This window comes from Pelodiscus sinensis, chromosome 18, assembly GCF_052426305.1.
Source record: "Pelodiscus sinensis isolate ZL-2025 chromosome 18, ASM5242630v1, whole genome shotgun sequence".
Lineage (NCBI taxonomy): Eukaryota > Metazoa > Chordata > Testudines > Trionychidae > Pelodiscus > Pelodiscus sinensis.
In genome coordinates, this window is record NC_143069.1 from 5,310,652 (window position 1) to 5,328,721 (window position 18,070).

The 18,070-nt window shown below is 54.4% G+C and overlaps 1 protein-coding gene across 1 annotated transcript; it reads right to left on the bottom strand.

The window, feature by feature from the left end:
* Positions 1 to 35: 35 nt before the first annotated feature.
* Positions 36 to 15,397, bottom strand: LOC102455413 (sphingolipid delta(4)-desaturase/C4-monooxygenase DES2-like). The gene is made up of 3 exons (XM_006131409.5): positions 15,171 to 15,397; positions 3,925 to 4,667; positions 36 to 1,407 (listed from the first exon to the last, which is right to left on the bottom strand). Exons 1-3 carry the CDS (start codon positions 15,250 to 15,252, stop codon positions 1,264 to 1,266), a joined length of 969 nt encoding a protein of 322 aa, XP_006131471.1. The 5' UTR covers positions 15,253 to 15,397; the 3' UTR covers positions 36 to 1,263.
* Positions 15,398 to 18,070: the final 2,673 nt, after the last annotated feature.

The following is an 18,070-nucleotide window of genomic DNA, read 5'->3' on the forward strand; positions in this document are numbered from 1 at the left end:
ATACATGTTGTGTCCAAATATATTTATAACTTATTTAGACCAACTGACATTAACTGAGATTTTACAATGTATTCATCTCAATACATATGGATTCGTTGGGGGCCATAAAAGATAGATATTGCCAAATTACCTGTGGGGCCGTATTAAACCGGAACACGGGCCACAATTGGCCCGCGGGCCGGACTTTGGACATGCCTGGCTTAGACAGTTCAGTTGTTGATTGTTATTCTTTAACATATCAAAGTCTCTGCAGAAGTACTCTGAGACTTCTGTTCACCCCAGGAGTGCTAGAAGTAAGTTTTACAAAACAAAGGCACATGAGAATGTGGAGTGAGTGGTCTTACAAGGCAAACTGTGACAAAGATAAGAGTATACATGATAATTTGTGACAGACTAGGAGTATCCATGAATTTGAGACAGGCATTTGTAAGGGTCTTTGATTAGAGTTAATTTGATTTCTCTCTGTTACAGGGAGAGAGGCCTGAAAAACTTTTAACCCTTACAGCGGTTTTCTTTTAGAGAGTTTTGATTTCCTGCACAGTCCCCCCTTTAGACACAACTGGAGTTATTTGCTACATTTCAAATGTTATGAGGCCCCATGCAACGCCCCGGGGCAGTTGCTCCTGGTCTACAGCAGAGCGGGCGAAGCACGACTCAGCCCCCCTGATTCATACCTGTATAACACCACTGATTTCAGTAGGGTCGCTCCAGAGTCACACCGCTTTGAAGGAGCAGGAATCGGGCCTGTCAAGCAGCAGCCTGAAGATGGCGCAAGGGTCTCGTGGTATCTTTGGTGGCCCTTAGGAATACCTGTGTACACGTGTCAGCCCCAATTCTCCAGACTGGCTGGGGGACCATGTGATAAGAAGGTTGGGGAGTGGGGAAGGAGAGAAGGTGGCCTGAAAACTCTCTGGAAGCCATCGTAGTCCCTGGTGTAGAGGCGCCTGAAGACTGCTCTAATCTACGCTGGTTGATAGCTGCAGGTGAGGATCCCAGGAGATCCTCTAGCCACGCCCTCTTCCCAGCCACACCCCAGTGCTGGTGACCACACCCCCTGTGTTGGTTGGTGGAAGGGGCATGGGTGGGCGGGCAGCTAAGTCGGAGGAGGGGTATCTAACGACTCTCATCTCAGCCTTGGACAATACTGGACCCTGAAATGACGCGTGTGCAACTCTGGTGTTAGGACACAGGTATAAATAACCCCCCATCCCCAGCCCCCAGGAGCCTGGAGACCTGGGAGCTCTGCTCAGTGACTCTCCTGTTTCACTCCGCCTTGGCCACTTTGTACTTCCTCTTCACCCGGGCGAAGGGCCCCAGCGAGTCGCAGAAGACGAAGTCCCACAGGACGCAGACCCAGGAGGTGTGGTAGGGCAGGTGGTCGTAGTACTCCGACGCGATCTTCTTCACCTGCAAGCGGAGACACACCGGGGTCTGACCGTGAACACACATCCCTGCCCGGGGTTGGTTCTGTGCAGACGCCCAGTTATCCTGCGCGCTGCGGCGCTGCGTTCCGGGCAAACACACAGAGACGCTACCATCCACACTTGGCTGGGAGGCTGCTCTCGACTGCCCCTTTGTTTCTGGGACTCCAAACCACACAAGAACCTCCGAAAAGAGAGAGAGAAAACAGGCTGCTCCCTAAAACCAGAGGCGCACCTGCTGTCCCACCGTGCTCTTTGCAGCCTTGATGATCAGCAGGGTCAGGAAAACCCCTTAATGCAGGGCAGAGAAACTTTTTAGGGCCAGGGGGCCACTGACCCCCAGAAAAATTAGTCGGGAATCTCATGCACCCTAAGAGCCTGGGGGGTGGCTATTAGATTTTGTGCACTCCAGCCCCACAGTGGGGTGACAGAGGGGCTGGAGCATCCGGGGGCTGCAGGGGGAGCTCTGAGCCTGGGGGCTGGATACAGGCAAGCCAGGAGCCGCATCCGGCCCCCAGGCCTGAGTTACCTCACTCCTGCCGTAAACTTACAAGCTGTCACTCTGAGGCTGTGTCTACACTCACGGCTTCTTGCGCGAGAAATATGCAAATGAGGCTAAGCATGGACTATCGCCGAGTCTCATTTGCATATCTAATGAGCTGCCATTTTTGCCCCTTCTTGCACAAGAAAAACCCTCTTGCGCAATGCCGCTACGCTGATTATTTTCAGGAAGAACGGCATTGCGCAAGAGGGGTTTTCTTGCACAAGAAGGGGCCGTGTAGACAGCTCCTTCTGGCGCAAGAGCCTCTTTTGCAAAATGGCCGCACATTCGGTATGCAAATGAGGCTCGGCGATATTCCACGTTTAGCCTTTTTGCATATTTCTCGCGCAAGAAGCCGCAAGTGTAGACACAGCCTACGTGTACGTTCCCAACACACTGCATACGGTTGCGTTAAACCTACACAATCCTATACATGGAACAGCTGCGGGATGTAGCCACCTCCCTTTTTAAGCATTATTAGAAGCAGGTGGGTTCCTTTATGAACCCCTGAAGGATTGACCTGGCCTGGCTGGGTCCTTAACGCACATACCCCAGCCCTTTGTCACTGCAGCGGCTTGGGGCCAGCTGAGAAGCGCCTCTCCCTGGCCCGCAGCACACTCAGAAAGAGAAGTAGGTAGCTGCCCCTTTCTCCAGCCCCGCCCCTGCTGGCCCAGTGGGGTGCTAGCTGTCCCAAAGGAGCCCCTGCTTCTCTGCTCTAACCACTAGACCACCCAGCATCCTTGATTTAGGACTCAGGAACCTTTGCTCCCGCCTCTGTCTCACCCGATCCCGTGCCCGCTGCAGAGCTGGGAGAAGAACCCAGATGACCTGGCTCCCAGAAGCCTGGACAAACACCCCCACGCCCAGCACCACCTCCCACCCCCATTCCACCCCCCACCCACTGGGATCTTAATCCCCTCGCATCCCCAGTGCCGTCCCTACAGGGGTGCAGCACCCGGGACATCCCCGCTCTGCTCAAGGCCCTGTTCTGGCTCCGCCCCCATGCCAGTCCTTCCCCAAGCCCTGCCCCTGCTCCGCCTCCTCCCACCCCCATGCCACCCCTTCCGCAAGCCCTGCCCCCTGCTCCGCCTCCTCCCACCCCCACTCCCCCCTTTCCTACAAGCCCCCTCCCCAAGTGATGTGACTTGGGGGACTACCCGAGGCTTGGCGCCAGCAGCAGGGTTTGGGCAGGAAGCGGAACAACCCATCCCCAGTCCGTTCTGCTCCTCCCGGCTCCGAGCTGCAACCGTTGGGGCAGCACAGTGAGCTGGGGCTGGTTTTCTCCACTTCCTGCAGCTCCCACTGCTGCTGGTGAGTGCAGGGGCAGGCCCAACCCCTGCTACCAAGGCCAGACCCCCCATCATCTCCTGAGCCAGTCTGAGCCCCACGGTAGTGTTCCCCGTAAGCTGATTGGGCGGCCGCCCAGGAGAGATTCAACTGCAGCCCAGCTGATTGGCAGAGCGCCCACAGCTGGCAGCAGGAGTTTCAACTAGTGGTGCACAACTGCACATGCCTCGGTGCACAGAACAAAATTTGTTCCACACATGGATGGAAAAAGTTAGAGGGAACATTGCCCCATGGGGTCCCCAAACTAGAGGGCACAGGGCAGCGGCCCCGAACTGTCCAATGGATGGAATGGCTCTCCCTACCCCCACCACACCTAGTGCTTCATTTGTGCCAGGGCGTCTCAGGGCTGAACCTCTAAGCGCAGCAGTTCTAGCCCCGGTACCTCCGGGCTTGCTGCATCCGATATGAATGCAAAAAAATTTCCTGAGAACCGGCATCTCTGTTATTCCAAATTAAAGCCCTCGCCCCAACCTCCCCCCCGTACTCACTTGATTTCCAGGCTCTGCAGCCCCTCCCCCTTCTAAGGGGCGGGGCCTTGAGTCTCCCACTGGGCTCCGCCCCTTCCCAAGGCTTTCTCCCTTCCAGCCCTCCCCGGACCAGCTGGGAGGTTCTTACCAGTGGCAGCCTGCTGCCGGGGATGCTGGGGAAGTCGTGGTGCTCCACGTGGTAGCCCACGTTGAAGGTCAGCCAGTTCAAGGGGCCGTAGTAGGAGAAGGTGTCGTAGCCCTTGAGATACATGTAGTGCTCAGCGATGAAGTGTCCGGAGATGGGGTGGATCCCCATGGCCAGCAAGGAGCCGGCGACCATGTAGATGACGGGCTTGGGCCCCCACAAGGCGTAGATCAGCAGGTCGTAGGCCAGCTGCACGGCCACGTTGATCACCTCCATGCAGGTGACGGGCTTGGGGTTGACGTAGATGGGCCGCAGGATGTAGAAGAAGGGCTGCAGGAAGAGCCAGAGGAGCTTGCGGGGCGGCGAGTGGAAGAACCGGCCCTCAAAGGCCGTGGGCACATCCACATCCAGCCCATCCCCCGCCAGGTAGCGGTGGTGGTCCACGTGGTACTTCTTGAAGGAGGTGGCATAGGGCACCCCGATGGGCAGGTTGGCGAACATGCCGAAGAGGCGGTTCCACTTGGCCTCCTTGTTGCCGAAGGCCACGTTGTGGGAGATGTCGTGGATGGCCAGCGTCATGGAGTGGTTGAGGCAGCCGCCGAAGGCGTAGGCCCAGAAGAAAACCCACTTCCACGGCAGGTCCTGCACCAGGTAGCAGGCCACCAGCTGGGTCAGCACCATCAGGAGCACCACCCACTTCAGCTGGGAATCCGGGCCCATCAGCTGCTTGATCTCCGGGTACTTGGCTGTGGAGAGGGGACACAGAACATAAGACGGGCCATACGGAGTCAGACCAAAGGTCCATCTAACCCACCCTCCTGGCGTCAGAGCCAGGGCGGCTGCCCCAGGCCTCACGCTTCAGGGGGCCCCATGGCGACCACCTCAATCATCCTATGGGTGGCCCGAGGGATTATGAGGGGCCTGGCTGGGGGGTCACCCCCCCCCGCCTCCCGGCCTCACCGTGGCAACAGGATCCGGGGTGACCTGGCAGCTTGCTCCTCTCTGCCCTGCCCTGTTGGCCTCTCTTAGACACGGCGCTTGGCTCCCTGCAGTGACACGGGTCGTGGTGGGCTGGGAGAGGGCAGCGGGGAAGTGGAGTGGAGCAGGCTGCCTGGTCACTCCAGCTCCTGCCATCGCAGTGAGTGTGGGAGAGGGGCGGGTGACCCCTGCTGCCAGTGCCAGCTGCCCCAGAGGGAGTAAACAGAACTGGGAATCATCCAGTGATCCCTCCTAGGTCGCCCATTCCCAGCCTGTGACAAACAGCGGCTAGGGACCCCATCCTGACTAATAGCCATTGGTGGACCTAACCTCCATGAATGTATCTAGCTCTTTTTTGAACCCTGTTAAAGTCCTGGTCTTCATAACATCCTCTGGCAAGGAGTTCCACAGGTTGACTGCGCAATGCATGAAGAAAAACTTCCCTTTGTTTGTTTTAAACCTGCTGCCTCTTGATTTCCTTGGGTAACCCCTACCTCTCGTGTTATGGGAAGGCGTAAATAACTTTTCTTTCTTTACTTTCTTTACACCTGCTATGATTTTACACCCCACTGACCTAGCCACCACCTCTCAAGGATGTGGGCTTCCCTACGCTGGTGGGAGAACTCCCCAGTCAGTGTGGGTAGTGTCTCAGAAAGGGCAGGGCTGGGAGTCCAAGAGAGATCGCTGACAAACCCACTGGTGCTAGCCCCAGGGTTAGAGGGAGAACCCCAGGTTCCAGACCTGCCTTTAGCCAAAACAAAAAAACAGGACTATGTAGCACTTTAAAGACTAACAAGATGGTTTATTAGATGATGAGCTTTCGTGGGCCAGACCCACTTCCTCAGATCAAATAGTGGAAGAAAACTGGCATGACCATATATACCAAAGGATACAATAAAAAAAATGAACAAATATGAAAAGGACAAATCACATTTCAGAACAGAGGGGAGATAAGGGGGGGAGGTAAATGTCTGTGAGCTAATTATATTAGAGGTGATAATTGGGGAAGCTATCTTTGTAATGGGAAAGATAATTAGCATCCTTGTTGAGACCTAGGTGTAAAGTGTCAAATGTAAGCAAGAATGACAGTTCAAAGGATTCTCTTTCAAGTCTGGTGTTAAAATGTCTTTGAAGCAGGATGCGGGTAGTTAAGTCCTCGAGACAATGTCCTTTCTGGTTGAAATGGCAAGAAACCGTTTTGGTTTTTTTCTTGATTTGTCCTTTTCATATGTGTTCATTTTTTTGATTGTAACCTTTGGTATATATGGTTGTGCCAATTTCCTTCCACTATTTGATCTGAGGAAGTGGGTCTGGTCCACGAAAGCTCATCACCTAATAAACCATCTTGTTAGTCTTTAAAGTGCTACACAGTCCTGTTTTTTGTTTCGGCTACATTTCTCTGCCTTTAGCCAGTCCTTGCTGGCCTTAAAGGAACAAAACCTATGAATCTTCTGAGCTTGGCCCCCGGTTTCAGAGCAACGGAGCTGGGTCCCTGAGATCCCCAAAACTGTGACCTTACCATTGGGATGGTGATGGCTCTAGGGCCCAGTGGTCTCACCTCAGGAATTCCTGACAAGTTTTACTCCCACAGAGAGTGTTGATTGTGAAGAATCAGCAAAACAAAATCCATCTAAAAATTCCCTGACCGACTGACCAATACCCCTCTCCCAAGCAAGTTGATCTCCAATAGGTGCAGCCAGAAATAGGCTGCGGATGGGCCGGGCGTGGGGGCCAGCTCTGCTGTGAGGGTCCTGCGCTGGCCAGAAGAGATGGGATTTGGCTGTCGTGTTCCAGCAGGGCCCCAGCTAAGCCCCCAGCGAGTTCCCTTTGGTCGCATCCCAGCTCTGGCTCTCCTCCACCACAAGGGGGCGACGTGGGATGCACGTCTGGGATGGGCCGGGTTCTGGGGTTGGAAAGTTTGGAACTGGAGGGGAACTTGGAAAGGGATTTGGATCCCAAGGGAGGAACTGGCTGACTCCAGTGGAGTGACAGCTGATGACTCCAGCTGGGCCAGTAACACCAGCCTGGCAATGAACCAGCTCCATCCATTTGCATTAATAAGGTATCCCCCACCTGGGCTCAGCCAGCCAAAGCCCCGTGCTCCCCAGCAGGGAAGGGGTGGAGGGGTAGACAGCTGGCTACGAATGCTGTTGGTGGGGCTGGGTGAATGTATTCGCCCACACGGCTCATTGACGTTAGCTGCCAGAGACAGCTCAGCAGCTGCCCCGAAGGCAGAACAGGTCCACGAGCTGCCTAGTAAATCAGGGGGTAGAGAACACAGTGGGGGTGGGGGTGCCAGAGAGATGCAGCCTAACCCCCCGGGAACAGAGAGAGGTGGAGAGCCAGCCCCTGCAGCCGGAGCCAGCCAGCTGAGCTTAGACACTGCCTCCTGCCTAGGTTTTTGGTTTGGTCCTGCATGCAGGGAAACCGAGATGTCAGTGTTCCTGGCCAGCAAACACACTGGCATCCAAAGGGACAGGACTCCCTTGTCAATGTCCCTTGCACCTGGAACAACCCTCTGGACCCCGACCTTTGGCCTGTTTGATCAGGACAAAAGGGGGCTGGGGAGACAATGGAAACCGGTTTTCCTTCCGAGCACCTGTTTGTGGCCGGTGGTGACTCTGCAGTGTCCTGCCTCAGTTTCCCTCTCTTAAAGGGCTCTGCAGTGTCCTGCCTCAGTTTCCCTCTCTTAAAGGGCTCTGCAGTGCTCTGCCTCAGTTTCCCTCTCTTAAAGGGCTCTGCAGTGTCCTGCCTCAGTTTCCCTCTCTTAAAGGGCTCTGCAGTGTCCTGCCTCAGTTTCCCTCTCTTAAAGGGCTCTGCAGTGCTCTGCCTCAGTTTCCCTCTCCAAAACTCCTCCCAATCTCTAGCATTTTAAAACCTCCTCCTGCTGGAGAGGGGAAGGAATCCAATATAGGGGCCTCACTCCTTTCTGAGGATCTGGGGCTTGGTCCATAAACACACTGGCCGTGCTGCCTTCACTCAACTGAGCTCTTCCGTAGCCCAATCTCCCTGAGCCAGGAGTCCTGGCCCTCCTTTCTGAACCGTCCCTTTGCTCTCTGCACCTGCCAGCTCAGGCCAACCACTGATTCACCAGGTGCTCCTAGCTCTACCTAGCTTGAATACTAGCAGCTTGCTCCTATATCGGCCCAAGTGAATCACATGACCGTTACATCACATGACTAAATTCATATTCCCCACCTGGTGTCACAGGTGGGCCGGGGGCCTTCTCCCTGTAAAGATCCCGTAAAAACTCTGTACCATGCTGCCACGAACTGCAGCCTCTCCCAGTTGAGGGGTGACAGATGCTGAGTTAGATCCAAGGGTCGGCTTGGAAAGGGACGCCCCATCTCACGCCACCCTGCTTTTCTGGTTCCAAACCCATGGGTGTTCCTCTCGGAGCCGATCAGTGGCAGGAATGCAAGAGTCCGAGGCTGATTGGAGGCCAGAATGCAGCTGGGGGGAAAAGCGATGGGCCGGCAAGTCAGGCCTGAGGTAGCGAAACCAAAGCCAACGGAAGCAAGAGGGGAATTTGCAGAATGTGGACCTGCCACCACCCTGGGGGTAGCTGGATGTGGAATGTGCTGAGCTGGGCGGGTGTTGGAGCGGTGACTTGGCCCCAGGCTGGGGAGCTCCGCTGCTGCCTGCCAGCCAGCCAGCAGGGGGTACACTTTCCATGGCACTAGCCCTGCTTGCTAAAAGCACCAGGTTAGCACAGGCTGGGTATTGTCATGCTCCACCCCAGAAACAGCTGCCTTTTAAGGAGGCTGGTGGGTAGAGCTGCTAGATCTGTCGGGAGCGGGGGGGCAGATGGTGTTTGACGGAGACTCAGCAGGACACAGATAGCCCTGGAACCCATCTTTTAACACACACACAGACACACAAACACACACACACAGCTCTTTAAAAAGGCCTCAGAAGAGGGCGCCAATATTTAGCAAAGTCAGATTGGGACACACATGGCGCAAGGCTCTCCCGAGCCACCTAGCATTGCTGCTCACCTGAGCCCCATGCCCCTCGGACCGGACCATCCGAGCCCCGCCCGCACCTTGTGCTGCCCCCCCCCCCCCCCCGGCTTTCCCAGCATTCCGACATGGGTGCAAACCACTTTGGGGCAAACTGGACATTTGTCCCATCGGCTTGTGCCACATGATCAGAGCAACTTGTCACTGGTAATAGAGCCAATGGGGGACACGCCCGGTTTTGCCAAAAGAGGATGTCTGGGACTAGGTTGAAAGGGGGGCTGTCCAGGCCAAAATGGGATAGATGGTCGCCCCACTTCAGACCCCAACAGCATCTACTGCTCGCCACAGGACAAGGGGGGGGGGTGAAGATTCCCTGTTGTTCTCGGTGGAAGGGAAGAGAAGATTTCCCATTTTTCTCAATGTGTGGCTGCGGGGGCAGAATCTCCATCCAGATCAGTGGGACAGGAAAGGGGGGAATCTCAGGGGCAGGGAATTCTCTATGGAGCTGGGGGGGGGTGAATTCCCATTGGTTTTTATGGGGCTGGGGGGGGGCGGTGGATTTCCCATTGGTCTCTATGGAGCTGGGGGGGAGCTGTGAATTCCCATTGGTTTCTATGGGGCTGGGGGGCAGTGAATTTCCCATTGGTCTCTATGGAGCTGGGGGGGGGCTGGGGGGGGGGGCGTGAATTCCCATTGGTTTCTATGGGGCTGGGGGGGGGGGCGTGAATTCCCATTGGTTTCTATGGGGCTGGGGGGCAGTGAATTTCCCATTGGTTTCTATGGGGCTGGGGGGGGGCGTGAATTCCCATTGGTTTCTATGGGGTTGGGGGGCAGCAAATTCTCCATGGGCCTCTATGGGGCTGGGAGCAGGAAATTCCCCATTGGTCTCTATGGAGCTGGGGGGGGGCAGTGAATTTCCCATTGGTCTCTATGGGGCTGGGGGGGGGCGTGAATTCCCATTGGTTTCTATGGGGCTGGGGGGCAGTGAATTTCCCATTGGTCTCTATGGAGCTGGGGGGGGGGCGTGAATTCCCATTGGTTTCTATGGGGCTGGGGGGCAGCAAATTCTCCATGGGCCTCTATGGGGCTGGGAGCAGGAAATTCCCCATTGGTCTCTATGGAGCTGGGGGGGGGCAGTGAATTTCCCATTGGTCTCTATGGAGCTGGGGGGGGCAGGGAACTCCCCACTGGTCTCCATGCTGGGCTCTTTGGGACATGCCCCCTCTGGGGTTACCCCTCTCTCCCTAGCACAGGCCGGGCACCGACTCCTGGGGGCGGCTCCCGGGGGCGAGGCCGGGGGGGTCGGGCCCCAGGCTGCTGGGCGTCTGTTGTGCATCACACACGGTGCTGCCAGGGCAACCGGCAGAGCCTGCCTCAGCATGTGCAGAGCCCGTTGCCAGGAGCCCGCCGGGGCCTCGCCCTGGGAGACGCAGCACCAGGAGCCGCCGCCTTCGTGCCAACAGCACCCAGCCCTCCTGCGCCTCACACGGGGCCCGGGCGCCTGGGGTGGGACTCCCTATGCAGAGAGCCAGGGAGGCCGCGATGCCCAGTGCCAGCGACCCTGCCCTGACTCCATCAAACTTTGCCACAGGCCATCAGTCCCACTCGGGCGGGGCAGGGTTGGCGCACGAGGGTCAGCCGAGCAATCCAAACCACTAAAACCATCCGGGGGCCCAAGTGCCCGGCAGGGAGCGCCTTCAAGGAGGGTAGTGGCTGAAGGGGGCAGTGTGGCCTAGTGGATAGAGCACGGGAGGAAGACTCAAGAGAGCTGGGGGGTCTACCATCAACTTCAACCTCTGCTGCCGGGCAACCTTAGTCAAAGTGACTTGGGCCCCGTGCCTCAGTTTCCCCCCCTACAAAATTAGGCTTGTGTTACCGGCCGCCCTTGGAAAGCAATCTGAGATCGACTGATAGCGTTCATAAATCCCTGGATCACAGTGCAAAGACACCCTCCTCCCCCAGGCACTTCTCTGCATGGGATAAAGGCTGGGCATGTCTGTGGAAAACACCAGCTGGCCCAAATTCTCCCCAGTGCAAACCTTGTATCCCCGTTTTACATCTGTGTCACCTGCCGTCTGCAGAGCTGGGTGGCTTGCCCTGACCTCTCCCACGCCATCGAATGGTCCCTTCTATCGGACTCCAAAAGGAGCCAAAGGCCACAGCCCGGACCTGCAAGGCTCACAGGGTAAGATGGGAAGAAACGCACGTTTCGAATTCCTTCGCTCTGGCGGGCGGACGCTGCGCCATTTGTAACCTCAGCTGTGGCTCTGGGGGGGACACACTGCGCGAGGGGGCATCTCAGGGTAGTTTCCTGAGTCCTTGGGTTTCCTTCATCCGCTGGGCCCAGCGTGGACTCTGCCATGTGGCCAGGCTGGTCTCTTTAAAACTGACGGCTGCTTTTGATGCCCTCCACCCCGCTGTGGGGTGAGAAGTCCCCAGTGGCCGTCTCTTCATAGGGACACCTGGCTGCAAAGTGCTGCCCCGCTGGCTGGGCTTTTGAGAAAACCTGGCTCTGAGCCATTCGCGAAGGTTGACCGGACCCATGTGGCTGATGATCGGACCCGCCAGCTAGGGAAGCCCTGAAAAAATAATCAAGCCCCGGAAGCTCTTTTGATTTGGACTCCTACCTCTAAATGACACTGGGGAGAGGCACAGCCAAGAATATAGGGAGCACAAAGAGGCCTTAAAGTCACCTGAATCTTTTCCATTCAGGCCACAAGAGCAGGAGCAGAGGTGACTGAGAATGAGGCTTAGGTCAGAGTATGTGGATGTTGCCCTCTGTAGGATGGGATAAGAAAATTGCTATTGTGTATCATAGGGCCTATACTGCTAAGTGTAGGGGGGATTCTCCAGCAGCTGACATGGTGGGGATGTGGGGTTTGGAGCAGGAGAAGCTCCCCGACAGTCTTAGTGGATCTTGCAGCTGTGCGTTTGTGAGAACTGCCAGGAGAGTGGAGCACAGTAACATTTCCTTTTGCAACCTCACTGCTTCTCAGAATCTATGAGTGCCCCTTCCCCATCCCAAAGCCATGCAGAAGCAAAAGCGGATCCTTGCATCAATGGGGTGCCCATTCGCACTCATCAGGGATGGTCTAGATCAGGGGTCAGCAACGTATGGTATGTGTGTCACGTGATTGGATTTTAAAGATCATTGCTGCACCCATGGGGGGGGGTTGCCCCAAAAGACTGTACAAAGGGGGCCATGTGAGATGTCAAATGAAAGCTCATGTTCTACTGATTGTATGTATGTTACTCATGTAGTTGTGCAATATCTGTATGTGGAGTTATAGATATGTACTCTGTCTTGATGCTGGAAGATTCTCTGTCTGAGACAGAGCAATGGGTCAGCAGTGTTCAGTCAGTGACTATGCTAATTAGCAAGGCTTTCATAGAGGTGAATACGCACCTGAGGAATGTGTCTGGAATCTGCAAACCAGCCAGAATCATGAGTGTTGACTTGGAACATTTGGATAGGTCACTGGGCCATGTGACTTGCTCCAGCTTGGAAGAGACCAGGCATGGATATAAAATGCCATGAGGCATCTTTTCCTCAATTCTGCTCCTGATCCCAGATACAGCCTTGCGAGGGACAGAGAACTGGGAAGAAGCATGGACCCATCCAGATTCAGGGTGTACACCAGAGACTTTTAAGATAGCAGTTTGTAACATCTCTGCTGAGAGCCTGCATAGCAAACTTGGTGATTCGATGCATGTAATGTATTCTTCTTAACAACCTTACTCTCATACTTTTCTTTCTTTTAGTAATAAACCTTTAGGCTGCGTCTAGACTGGCAAGTTTTTCTGCAAAAGCAGTTGCTTTTGCGCAAAAACTTGCCAGCTGTCTACACTGGCCACTTGATTTTGCACAAAGGCACCGACGTTCTATTGTCCGAAATCAGTGCTTCTTGCGCAAATGCTTTGACGTTCCCATTCGGGCAAAAGCCCTTTTCCGGAAATGTTTTTGCACAAGAGGGCCAGTGTAGACAGCTGAAAACTGTTTTGCGCAAAAAAGCACCGATGGCGAAAATGGCGATCAGGGCTTTCTTGCACAAAACCGCGTCTAGATTGGCACGGACGCTTTTCCGCAAAAAGTGCCAATCTAGACACTCTTTCCGCAAATGCTTTTAACGGAAAAACTTTTCCGTTAAAAGCATTTGCGGAAAATCATGCCAGTCTAGACGTAGCCTTAGATTTTAGATGCTAGAGGATTGGCCCAGATTGATCTTATGGTAAGATCCAGACTGTAAATTGACTGGGGACTGTGGCTGGTTTCTTGGGACCAGGAGAACCCGTTTGGGGTAGGTGAGATTGGGTTCTATACTCTCTCACCTGTGTGCAGGCCTGGCGCCGATTGTGGCACAGGGAGAGCTGCAGTGCCAGAGGGGTTTTGCTCGTGAAGGGTTTTGCTGGTTGGATTGGCAGCTGAAGTGCTCCGCATGACTGGTTTATGACCTGTTTGGGAAGGTCTCCAGCATGGGGCTGTAAGGAGCCCTGTTTTTTTAGCAATTCACCCTGAGCGGTGCCCAGACCCGGCCTGCTCCGTCACAGTGGCAAGGCGTGTGCCGTAAGTGGTATGCAAGATAATTTTCAGCAATGAACAGGCTTCCCACCCTCGCAATGGGGAGCCCACGCTGGCGATCCAGCATCGCCCCCCCCTCCGCAAGATTGGAGCCAGCGCCAGCTTCCTGTGGGGGGAAACCCCAAGGCTCTGTGCTTGCGGGGAAGCGCACAATGCTCCTCCCTTCCCTACAGGAAAAGCCGGAGCAGAGCTCAGGGCAGGAGATCAAGCAGGGTGTGCAGTGGAGAGAGCCACTCCCCACCCTGGGAGAGTGGCAGAGCCCAGGGCAGGAGGGTTAAATCTTGGCAGGCCACTTGGGAAAGGTTCCCCACCCCTGGTCTACATGGTGCTTGCTCCTGTCCTGAGTGCAGGGAACTAGATGTGATGAGCTCTCACGATTCCTTCCAGTTCATAGACTCATAGAACCATAGAGCTGGAAGAGACCTCAGATTGTCATCAAGTCCAGCCCCCTGCCCAAGGCAGGACCAATCCCAGCTAACTCAACCCGGCCAGGGCTTTGTCAAGCTGGGTATGTCTACACTACCCTCCTAGTTCGAACTAGGAGGGTAATGTAGGCATACTGCACTTGCAAATGAAGCCCGGGATTTGAATTTCCCGGGCTTCATTTGCATAAGCGGGGAGCCGCCATTTTTAAAACCCCGCTGGTTCGAACCCCGTGCAGCGCGGCTACACGGGGCTCGAACTGAAAGCCACAGTTGGCTGGGGTGTTTCAGCCCTCCCGACCTCCCAGCTCCCACCATTCCTCGCAGCTACTCACCTGTGTTGTTGCTCGGTGAGTAGCTGCTCCTCAAATGAGGAAATCTAATGTTAATGTACTGCACAGGCGCACAGTTCAGAGAGGGCTCAAGAGCTACTCTTAGAGTCCCTGAGATCTACCGGTAGATTGCGATCTACTGGTTGGTGACCATGGCCCTAGAGAAATATGGTCCCCCCTTTCCCCCGCATAATCAATTTGCCCCACAGAAAAAGCTCCAGCCCGGAGTTAATTGCATGGCCATTGCTGAGTCACAGACAGCAACTAAGGTCAGGAGAAGGGCTTGTCCACCCTGGGAAGACAACATGTAGGAACTCGCTACCCCAGCTACCGTCTCTCCGCAAGATCAGCTACCAGCCAGCAGCTAGCTGAATGGGAGAACTCTCCCACCCACCTAAGCCGGATCGGCTTAATGACACCCCCGAGGGGGGTGGATTTGCCACTACTCTCCGCAATCTAGCTGGATCGACTTAATGTTTTCATGTAGACCTGGCATCATATCGAGAGAGCTGCTGGCACCTCTCTACAGTCACCACCAGCTGGTTCAGACCTCCCTCCTCCCTCCTCCTCCCCCAGTTCAGACCCATCTTGGACTGTCCCTGACACCCCTGCTCCCTCTGGTTTGGTCCCACCTCCCTCCCCCTCCCAGTTTGGACCCATCTTGGACTATCCCTGGAACCCCTGTTCCCCCTTGTTCTGACCCACCTCCCCCCCCAGTTCAGACCCATCTCAGACTGTCCCTGGCACCCCTGCTTCTGACGCACCTCCTTCCTCCCTGCCTCCTTCCCAGCCCTCTGGTTTTGATTTATCCCTGGCACCTCTGGTCCTAACCTCCCTGTCTCTGGCCCACCCCCTCTTTGTCCTTAGTTCTGACCCTCTTCCCCCTTCCGCTCACTTCTGATTCTGACCCACCTCTCTCCGCACCATCCCCCTTCCAGACAAGAGCCATGTGGGTACCAACGCAAGCCAGACTCACCCAGGATCTCCTTCCTTCTCTCTGTATGGGGCTGATCTGTATAGACCCACTCAAAGTCATCTCTGCCGACCCGGTTCCCCATGTCGTGTCCTCTCCCCCGGAGCCGGCTCTGTTCCCGCGGCTGCGTCACCTGCACAGGTGTCCTGTACCCTCTCACTGGCTTTCCCGGAGGCTCTGAAGAGCAGACGCCCTCCTGAGCTAAAATGCCTTCCTGCCTGCCCTTCCCCAAAGCACCTGCCAGACCTGTTTGGCTGGGCATCTGAACTCCCTAGGGTGGAGTAGGTCTGTAAGTTCCTGGTATTGGGCTCGGGGCCAAACGGATGGTTCCGGCCACCAAAGGGATGTTGACACACAGCTCCTTCAAGTGGGTGTCTGGGCTCCAAGACCCAGAGCCATCGGCTGTGCACAGGTCCTCCGGAGCGGTCACCAACGGCCAGATGCGAATGGCCAGGCCTCCTTCCTGGACTCTTTGAGAGGGCCCATCAAACACAGGCTCTGGGGGGCTTCTTCTTAAAAAACAGCCTGGCAGAGACACCGTGCAGCTGTGGCTTCCCCAGCTCCAGTGACCCCGGTGTCCCGTCTCTGATTGCAGCCAGTCTCCATTGCGTGAGAACAAAATTCCAGGAAAATGCACGCACGCACACAGGGAAGTTGGTCCAATCAGAGATATTGTCTCACCCATCTTGTCCCCCCTGGGACAAGAGGTTGGTTTTCACTCTGAAGCAAGAGAGCTGAGTGTGGAGGCAATCAGGGCTCTTCTCTCTGTTGACTGGATGCTTTCCTTAGCCAAATAGTCCTAACATTTTTGTTGTAAGAACATCATGTGGCATTGAGTTCCACAGGCTAACATATTAATGTGGGGAAGGGAGCACTTCCTTTTAGCATCGCTTTCACTCTTACTGAGGGACTCCTGGTTCTTGAATTATGAGTATGTGAGAAGGCAGACACACTTACTACATGCTTTATTCCTGGAGCTATGTAATTGTTCACAGATTCCTTGGGGTCAAATCAGTCTCTCTAAAATCCCACAGTTGAATTGCCATGCCCTCTCCCAGGAAGTTCATTCCAGCTCACCGTCCCAAGAGCCCATTTCTGCACTGTATTGTGGTCCTACCTCTTTAAAATTAGTCATGCATAATTACCAGGGGATATTCACGCAGACACCACTCCAAGCCTGCCTACTCATTGCTCCCAGTCTGTAGGAACCATCTTGGCCCTTAAAGAGAGTCCTGGTTTAAATGTTATATCTCTGGTCTCAAGCTGGTTTACAAGGAAGACAGTTCCAGCTTTCCATCCATCCATTCTCATCCATACATCCCATCCATCTACCCATCTCATACACCCCATCCATCCATCTGCCCCCATCCATCCCATCCAGCCATCCCCATACACCCCATCCATCCATCCCCATATACCCCATTCATCCATCTGTCCATCCATCCGCCCCCATACACCCCATCCATCCATCCATCCATCCATCCATCCATCCATCCCCGTATACCCCATCCATCCATCCATCCATCCATCTGCCCCCATCCATCCATCCATCCATCCATCCCATCCATCCATCCCCATACACCCCATCCATCCATCCCCATACACTCCATCCATCCATCCATCCATCCACCCCATCCACCAATCCATCCCCATACACCCCATCCATCCATCCATCCATCCATCCATCCATCCATCCCCATGCACCCCATCCATCCATCCACCCTATCCACCAATCCATCCCCATACACCCCACCAATCCATCCATCCAATTATCTATCATCATCCATCTATCCAGCCCCATACTGACCCAGCCACTAATCTGGCCCCATACCCAGCCTCCACCTGTCTAACCTCCTGGTGAAAAGCACTTTCTACATGGAGCCAGGGGGCCCAGCAGATCAGTAACTGGTGCAAACTGCTAACACCAGACAAGACAGAATACTCGCTGGTCCACAAGAGCCAGAGCATTGAGCCACCACGAGGACATGGACGTAAATGAGTTAAAAGCATTAGAAACTCAAGCAATGGAGGGTCACAAGTCTCTCCCTCTTTTGTCCTTCCCTGGCTACCTCCTGGGGACCAGAGGAGATGGAGACAAATCTTCCACATCTCTATTAAAAGCTCAGGAGCAGCTTAATCAAACAAACAAACAAAACAAAAAAAAGGAGAGGCCATAAAAGCAGCCATTTTACTGCATCTAGTGAGAGGCATTGGTTCTGGAGGGTTATAGAAAGTCCAGTGAAAAGCAACAAAAAGTGATTAAAGGTCTAAAAAACACGAGCTGTACAGGTGTGTGGGTGGGTGGAAGAATTGGGTTTGTTCAGTCTGGAAAAGAGAAGACTGAGAGGGGCTGTGAGAGCAGCTTTCAAGTACTGAAAAAGGCGTTACAAGGAGGAGGGAGAAAAATTGTTCTCTCTGGCCTCTGAGGACAAGATAAGAATCAATGGACTTAAACTGCAGCAAGGGAGGTTTAGGTTGGACATCAGGAAAAACTTCCTTTCAGGGTGGTTAAACACTGGAATAAATTGCCTGGGGAGGTTGTGGAATCTCCATCACTGGAGATAGTTAAGAGCAGGTTAGTCAGACACCTGTCAGGGATGATCTAGACCAGTGGTCTCCAAACTTTTTACACCCAAGATCACTTTTTAAGTCTCAGAACAGGCGAAGATCTACCGCCCCGCCCCTTCCTTGAAGCCCCGCCCCTTCCTTGAAGCCCCGCCCTCTCTAGTCTCCTGTCCATCACTTACTATCCCCAGCCCTTATACACTCTGTTAAACAGTTTATTTTTAAATTATGCACTATATAAAACTAAAATCACATGTTTATAGTTATGAAATAAACGGTCTGTTTTTAATTCATGCTATTTAAATGTCAAATGAAGCATTTACAATTCTACATTTTCT